This window comes from Belonocnema kinseyi, chromosome 8 (genome assembly GCF_010883055.1).
Source record: "Belonocnema kinseyi isolate 2016_QV_RU_SX_M_011 chromosome 8, B_treatae_v1, whole genome shotgun sequence".
Classification (NCBI taxonomy): Eukaryota; Metazoa; Arthropoda; class Insecta; order Hymenoptera; family Cynipidae; genus Belonocnema; species Belonocnema kinseyi.
In genome coordinates, this window is record NC_046664.1 from 136,137,365 (window position 1) to 136,146,561 (window position 9,197).

The 9,197-nt window shown below is 30.3% G+C and overlaps 1 protein-coding gene across 6 annotated transcripts in view; it reads left to right on the forward strand.

The window, feature by feature from the left end:
* Positions 1 to 9,088, forward strand: part of LOC117178774 (probable deoxyhypusine synthase) — a 178,163-nt gene extending 169,075 nt beyond the window's left edge. For all 6 annotated transcript variants that reach the window (XM_033370239.1, XM_033370237.1, XM_033370240.1 and 3 more), the window contains 2 exons: positions 8,545 to 8,670; positions 8,926 to 9,088. In XM_033370239.1, the coding sequence (XP_033226130.1) occupies positions 8,545 to 8,670; positions 8,926 to 9,024 (225 nt within the window). In that variant the 3' untranslated portion in view covers positions 9,025 to 9,088. The remainder of the gene's footprint in view (positions 1 to 8,544; positions 8,671 to 8,925) is intronic.
* The last annotated feature ends 109 nt before the right edge of the window (positions 9,089 to 9,197 follow it).

Consider the following 9,197-nt stretch of genomic DNA (forward strand, 5'->3'; position numbering starts at 1 on the left):
GATAAGATTGTAAAAAATATATAGATGTAAACGGAAAGATTGTAAGGAATGGAAGTCATGTAAACCCTTAGGGGACACATTATGAATAAAGAAGAATTACTTGACATTTTTTAAAACATTCACATATATTAAAAATCTTTTGAAATTTCTTGACATTTTTTAAGCTTTTAAAAATTCCTTGAAATTTTGATTCTATCATCAAAACTCAATCTACAAACATTTCAATATTTAACCTTTTGAAACTTTTCTTTTTTTTAAGTTCAATCTGAAGCTTTACAAAATTTCAAAAGATTTCAAAAGATTTTAAATATTTGAGGATGTTTTAAAAGATGTCTAACAATTTTCAATTTATTTTTACTATTTACAGAATTTTCAAAAAATAAAAAAATATTCAGAAGGCTTATTTTTAAAAATTTCAAAAGATTTTGAAGAATTTGAAAAATTTAAGAGAATTTTAAAGATTCCAAAGAATTTTCATTGACTACAGTAATTTAATATGATATTTTGAAGGATTTGAAATATTTCAGGGAATTTTCAAAGCTTAAAAAAATGTCAAGAAATTTCAAAAGATTTTAAATATTTATGAATGTTTTAAAAGATGTCAAGTAATTTTCAATTTATTTTTATAATTTCAAGGAATTTTAAAGAATTTTAACAATTTTAGCAGTTATTTTAAAAAATTTCAAAGGACTTAAGAAATCTTTAAAAGGTATCAAGGTGTTTGAAAAGATTTTGAAGGTTTCAAAATACTTGAGAGTATTTAAAAAGGTTTCAAAGAATTTTTAATTGATCACAGTAATTTAATATGAGATTTTAAAGGTTTGAAATATTTCAGGGTATTTTTTAAATTTCAAGGAATTTTCAAGAGCTTGAAAACAATTCAAGAGATTTCAACAGATTTTTAAGGCATTTGAATATTTAAGGATGTTTCAGAAGATTTCACTGAATTTTTAATTTATTTTTAGAAATTGAAGGAATTTCAAAGAATTTTAGTAATTATATCAAGGTTGTTTAAAAAACTCCAAAGTATCCTAAAAATCTTCAAAAGATGTCAAGATTTTTCAAAAGATTTTGAAGGTTTCGAAATATTTGAGAGTATTTTAAAAGGTTTTAAGGAATTTTCAATTTATTACAGTAATTTAATATGAGATTTTAAAGGATTTGATACATCTTAGGACATTTTACTAGATTCTAAGGAATTTTCAATTGATTTCAATTATTTAGTATGTGATTTTAAAGGATTTCAAATATTTTAAGCTATTTTTAAAATTGCAAGGAATTTTCAAGAGCTTTGCAAAATTTCAAGAGATTTCAACAGATTTTTAAGGATTTTTAATATTTAAAGATGTTTAAGAAGATTTCACTGAATTTTTAATTCATTTTTAAAAATTAAAGGAATTTAAAAGAATTTTAATAATTATATCAAGGTTGTTTAAAAAACTCCAAAGTCCCCTAAAATTTTTAAAAGATGTCAAGATTTTTCAAAAGATTTTGAAGGTTTCGAAATATTTGAGAGTATTTTAAAAGGTTTTAAGGAATTTTCAATTTATTACAGTAATTTAATATGAGATTTTAAAGGATTTGATACATCTTAGGACATTTTACTAGATTCTGAGAAATTTTCAATTGATTTCAATTATTTAGTATGTGATTTTAAAGGATTTCAAATATTTTAACTTTTTTTTTCAATTTTTCCGGTTAAAAGTGGAACTGTTTTATTAAAAATTTAGTTTTTTTTTTGGTTGACAATTTATCAAATTAGTTGAAAAATTCCCTTTCTGAAAATTTAACTATTTTGTAGAATTTTTGTTTGTTTTGGTTTAAAAATCAATTTCTTTTAATTTCAAGAAAATTCATCTTGTTCAAATTTTTTTCAGAAAACTAATTGTTTTAGTTAAAAGTTTAACTATTTCTATTAAAAGTTAGTCAACTATTAATTAAAATTAACGTTATGTTTTATAATTATAATATTAACATTAATAATATATATAGTAGTTATAATATTCATACTATATACACCTGAAAAACATAACCTAAAAATCGACTCGTGCATGAAATGAAGAATCACGCGAAACATTAAATTCGTCAATTTCTTCCATTTCTTTCAAATGGGGATCGAGATATAAATAGAAGATCACCGAAGTCTTTCGAATCTATCAGATCGACAATCATCGTACAGCAGAAAACCGAAGTCGAATCGTGCATTTTCAACTTACACACGAACTGACAATGGTAATCAAGCACCTACTGTTTTGCGGCTCCCAAACGGTAGGTATGGTGGGGGTAAATTTCAGGCTCGATCTGGCAGCTCTGCTCAATCCTCCAAAATATCTACCTCCCCTTTGCAATCTCACAATCCCTCAATTAATCTCTCACATCCACACCCTTCTACACACTGACACAATCCACTCACCTCAAATTTCACCAAAATATCAGAAGAACTCAGCATTAACAATTTCCACTACTTTACACTTCCATGCCGGAAACGGAAGTCCTATTCTCTGTACTTTATTACTAGTATTCTAAATCCCATTTTATAAATTGTCGATTGATCTCCTTATTGAGCCAAAAAGAATTCCCGAAATATGCCTATTTTGTCGTGCCCTGCAGTGTTTTAACCCCTTAATTGAAAAGAAGGCATAGTAAGAAAAAATTTAAGTGAAAAAAAAACAAACATTTTTAATGTTTTTTATTTTCAATGAAATACTCGATAATATTATTTCGATTCTTAAATCATAGAAAAATGTATGTTTTCAAACACCTGGTTTTTGGCACTACATCTACCTTCTGAAGATTTCACATTTTACATACTTTTAAGACCACCCTCGATTTTCAACAAAAAAATGCACTGCTTGCGGTGGTTTAATTGGAATTTATGTTTCATAAATTCTGCATGTACTTTTTTTTATCAAAGAATACAAGCCAGCAAAGTTACCAGTTCGCGAAATATCTCCTCGCATTGCAGAAAATACTACATAATTTTGGGCCGCATGATTGAAATGCACTACTTATGGTGGCAGGCTTAAAAATTATGTTTTTAAAATTGTTTGGGATGTTATGCAAAAAAAAGCGCCGAACAAGTAAGATTTGACAATAACCACAAACTGTAATATATTCTTTCAAAAAGGCCAAAGGTCAGCAAACTTACCAATTAGAAAAATTTTGCTTTTAGAAAATTCTGCATTGCTTCATGTCGCATGATTTAAATTTATATTTGGCGATAACCTCTTACCTATTTAAAAAAAATCAATGTTACAGAATTTAAAGATTATTATTGAAACTTTTCATGATTTAAAACAAATAATGCACTACTTGCGGTAGCATGATTGGAATTAATGTTTTAAAAAATTCAACGGTATTTTTTCATCAGGGAATGTTTGAAAATTATGGGGATAGTTTTTACATCAAAGTACGCCAAAATAAGGTTTCACTTTGACGACAAACTTTAATACATTTTTTGGGTAAGGAAAATGTCAGGGTAGCGTGCTGTACCTGACGACTTGGCTGACTCTTCCTTTTGTAAAGCTATCGAGCTGAAACTCGAAACCGACTTTTGAATTTTTGTTTATTTAAACTTTCATGTTAATACAAAAAGAGGAAAAAATGGCGATTTAGACGGTTTTATTTTTTATCTTGAAGAACTTTTTCCCCTGCTCATTATCGCTTAAATTTGATACACAAGATTGCATGAATAAGCAAATTTTCTGGAAAGTTAAAGCTGAATCGAAATAATGGTTGGAAAATTATTAGTGTTTTAAATTGCAAGCAGCAATCTTGACCCCATCCTATGCGTGTGTGCCTTTTCGGCTACGAACCTGTTTCAGCTTGAATGTTGAAATTTATTATTTTTACAGTCTAAAAAAATTAAGAACTTTTTCGTTTGATAAAATCTTACACTTTTCTTCCTTAAGTAATTTCAGAATACTCAAAAATGCAATTTAGTGTTGATCAAATTTACGAATTCTGAAAATTGATCAAGTTAGCGTGAGTTGAAGTGAAAAAACATAAAGATTAACTACTTCAAAATTAAAATTCGAACGATTTTAATGACTGAGTTTTAGGACAGTACATCTCAGACTAAATCGACGCGTATCCCCTTTTGGACCAGACAGCTTCAGTTGTAGTGTCGGCTGGTTTAAATAGGGAACTTGATGTAAACGTACCAATGCAACATAATACAGTAGCCTGCGGTTGAGCACCACGACGCTATGTCGAACTTTGAACTCGAGCTCGATCGGCTTGCAATACGAAGGGTCATATGAGCCTGCAGGTATAGCACGATATCCTGACATTTCTTCAGCTCATTTTTTAAAAAGGGGCCGAAGGTGAACAAAGTCACCAAATAGGGAAACTTCTCCTCGCTTTCAGAAAATTTTGAATTACTTCCTGTCGCATGATTTAGGATTTAGGTTTAAAAAGCGTTTTAGGTAGTTTTTTTTATCAAGTAACGCAACAGGCAAAATTTCATTCTGATGAGGTAAGATTTCACTTTCACGAGAACCTCTTGTCTATTCTAAAAAAACAATAAATGCCACAAAAGGTACAAATTATTTACACTTTTCATGAATAAAAAAAAAATTCAGTCCTTGCGGTGACATAATTGGAATTTATGTTTTAAAAATGTTGCTTGTAGTTGTTCCATCAGAGAACGCCATAGAAAAGGTTTCACTTTGACAAGCTAAAAAATTTTTTAAAAAGGGCCAAGGGTCAACAAAGTTATCAATTAGTGCAACGTCCGCTCGGCTGATATAAACTTATGTTTAAAAAGTTTTTTTTGTAGTTTTTCCATCGAGAAGCGCAACAGGAAATGTATTAAGTTTGTTTACTCTTCCTTAACTTTACGAAAAGATGGATATATAATTAATTAGAAAACATGTTTGCTTCCTCATAGAGGAACTAAAAATATCAAACTACAAGTTTTTCTGCTTAAAACAGATTTTGAAAATTATATAAATGTCCATAGAACCATAGAAAACCTGATTTTTAAAATAATATAAAGTACTAAGAACAAATGTAATACATATTTCACAAAATACGTTGGTCAGTTTCAAGACACAAATGGTGAAAATAGGCTACATCCGCATGCAAGCAGCCACAAATGCATACATCCGTAAGGCTGTACAAAATATTAGGCTTGGAACGGCCGCTTCGGAGAGATTCAGAAAGGTTTCGGAAAGAGAATCGGAAGGGGCTATGTGAACTTTGCTTCCGTTTCTTTCCGAACGTTGAGATGTCCCACGAATCTTTCCGAATGTCCCTTTCTCCTACTTCTTTCCGATCAGTGCAGAGCGTCCCTCTAGTCAGCCTCTATTATTGGGACACTGAGTTATTTATTTGGAAAGAAATCGGAAAGGTTCAGCAACTATAAAGGAAAGGGATCGTCCATATATTACGTAACACTTTTTTCTTTTGTTTATATCGTTGTGTCTTTCTCAACTTCACATCAATTTCATGCTCGTCTTTATTCAAACAAAAGAAAAACGCGTTACGTAATTTATGGATGATCCCAAACTATAAACTATAAAGGGGAAGATTGGATACGATATTTAAGACAATTGATAGCGGATTTTAGAGACAAAGGATTAACAATACTAAGATTAATGTTTCTTGACGATAATTATCAAATGATTATCCCGAAATTAGTTTTCATATATGCTTTAATAGAACAAGAGAACTAACCAAAGAAGAACGGAAAAATATATTTAAAGAAGCTCACGTCAGGCAACTTGAAGAGAAAAAGACAATACTAGAAGCAAAAGAAAGTGTTGAATGGAAAAATATAGTGAAAAAATTGCATTAGATGTTTCGACTCACTACTCGAAACAAAACTAGGAAACAAATATATTTTAAGCATTCAAGATCCTTTAAAAAAGGTTTACAGTCTCAATACTAAAGAGAAACTAAACTGTTTAAACAATAATTCAACGTATAATTGATCATGGCATTTGTACTTTTGTCTATCCTGAAACAATACTCATGCATTCAATTTCAAAAAAATATTATAAAAACTTCTGTGGAGGACAATAGAAAACTATAGGATGCCAATCTTACATTTATGACTCTTGTTATAAATATATAAAAAAAATACAACTATAGGTTTTATACCATTTGAGACGACCTTTGGAAGATACCCTAATTCCTTACTGCAATTCCGAGATGTCCAACCCTAAATTAAGCTGATTTAATAAAGAAATGTGACCGTCTGCGAAGAAAGGGAGCTAACGCTTAAAAAATTGGTATTCCGTATTTTACGGCAATCGATAGTTTTTTATTTACCCTTTCATAATAAAAATTATTCTTATACATACAAAATTTTAATTTTTTTAAACTGAAAATTAAAGGCCACAAGTTAAATGCAAGAATAATACAAAGAAAAATAAATTAAACGCAGGTCGGAAAGGTGCAGGAACTTATACAGAAATCACAATAAACAATCATTTTAAAAATGTGTTTTGAAGGCAAAGCTCAGCAAATGCATATCGATCAAGTGATGCTATTTTATGTTTCGGAATTAAGTTGATCCTATTGCTATGAATATTAATAACGACAACACAGGCGAATTATACCACTCAAGAAATTTACGGCAATATATACATAGAGACGAAAAATGTTTAGTTAATTGTATACATTAAATCTCCAAAAATCTATGCGGAAACTTAACATAATCTGATTCGAACTAAATAATCTCGAATTTGACCAATTAAATTTTAACAACAAGAATATCACTTCAGTTTTAAGTAATCAAACAAAAATACTCAAAATTGTATATAATCGCTAACAGTTGAAAAACTAAGTATAGTCAATTCTAAGACTAAAGATAATTTTATAAATAAGAGTCTAATATCAACAAACTATTAATCGAGGAGAAAAATCAAAATATCAAAAAGTAATAGATTCAATTAACAATAGAAGATATGGAATTATACATTCACAAATGCTAACTACAAAAGTGTTCAAACAAACAACAAAAGAATTCGAAGCACAGCATAAAACCCCACACTCCTTCTAAAAAAGTTATCAACATACATTTTTGATATTAGCTTCGTGTCAATAGCAATAGTTTAAACACTATTAACTTGTATTATTGATATTCGTGTAATAGAAAATTAAGAGGGAGTATTAAAAAGAATAATCCCAATCACAACAAAATTTAATGCATATTAATTGTATTAATATCTGATTATGATAAAATAATTCAATTCAAATATAGTTATGTCCCAAAATATAAAGACACCGTTAAATTTGTTTTTTAAATATGAATAAATATTTGATTTGTAGAAGAAACCAACTAAACTTAGGAATTCATGAAAGTAATTCATGCTAGGCTGGCTTACTAGTGAGTAATATGTATCACATCTAAATGAACAGAATCACCTTATTTACTACATAAATAAACGTTTGTTCCCGCTAAAGAGGGATACATTGTGATGCGCCAGGCCTGTCCAGAGATCAGAAATTTCGTCGAAACTGCTCAATTGCCGGATGGGATTTTATCATCTCCTCTGCCCTCTGTTCATTAAACTTTACGAGAGGGGCCACTACCGAGAGTCTCTGGAACGGCGCAGAGGGAAGTAGTGGTGAAACTGAAAAATGTAGCCTTTTAGTCGATTTCCCTTGGGAGAAGCCGTTATCGCATGCCAGACACTGTCGCCGGTAATGAAGTTACGTGTACAAATTGAAAATTTGTGACTTATCAAACAATTATATCTGATACCGCCTATACTGTATTAGTACAACTCTTATTCTATATTTTGCGTAAATTTGAGCTTTATGTATATGTTCAATATTGATCGGATGCGGTTCGGAAGGCAATAACATTCAAAAGAAGAATCACTCACAGTCAATTAGAGGAACTTATGCACATTCCCAAAATCAACTTTACAAAGGATTATTTCGGAGCAGGTGTATGTGAAACATCAATGCACATTATGGTTATCCTATGCTCTTCCTGGCAAGCAACGAGAGAATTGCGTCTAGCGGCGCAAAAAACTGCTAAAAAAGTTTAAATATGGATTAGTTGCGGATGTGAATTCCATTATGACGAGCGATGAAACGTTGTACTTGTAATAAACTATCGCACGAAAGTCACGTTTTGTGAGAGTCGCATCATCGTATCGTTTCAACTATGATATATCACATTAGACTTACAGATTTGCAACAGGAGTTAGGGCGCGTACCTAACTTTACACGCCCTATTCACTGGTGTAATAAAAATTTGTCTTTCATTTGTAGCAGGACCGTACGACAAAAATAATGGGACTACCTATGTAATTATTGAAAGTCAATCAATTTAGTCCACCCTAGTACAGAATTGCAATTTTTTTCAGTGTTTATCAGAGAAAAACTTTCTCAATTTTGAAAAGTAAGGATATTGTAAATTCCAAGTTTATTTCTTACAATGATAGAAATCGATTCATATATCTGAAAGGCCTGTACGATAAAATAAAACTCAGATCTATACAGATTTGTCAATTTGCTTAACGTCTATAAGGGACCCGTGGTCTGACAAAGAAAATAACATAAATCTACATATACCTTTTCCAGAGAAATGGTGCCGATTATTCTGTATTCATAAATACGTCCACTGAATTTGATGGAAGCGACAGTGGTGCTCGTCCTGATGAAGCAGTGTCTTGGGGAAAAATCCGTAAAGAAGCCACGCCAGTAAAGGTAATAGTGTTACATTCCTAGCAATGCATATTATTTTTCATAGCAAATCTATTGAAAATTCGAATTCAGGTACCTGTAGACCCACCTTTCTACCTACCTATCTACCTACCTATGTACCCTAGAGCTGAAAAAAAATGTTTCAACCCGCACTACAGGTACCGAAACTCGAAGTTTCAATAGAGGTGCTATGAAAATGTAACTTGAAAGTCACTTAATATTTATCTATTACAAAAATGGTTATCTTGTAAATTACAGATTTACGCAGAAGCTTCCTTGATCTTTCCTCTACTAGTGGGTGAAACGTTTGCTAGATATTACCATTCAATGAAGGAAAGAACTATATCTGAAGTTTAAAATATAAATTCACCTTGCTCAGAATAATAAGTTCATATTAATTTAATAAAACATTGTAATACATTAAAAAAATAAAAGTACAAGAAACTTTTATATCTCATCTTATGCATTGTATTATTAGTATCTACATTACTGTCTACAAGTATCAGGACACTTAAAAAAGACTGGAATCA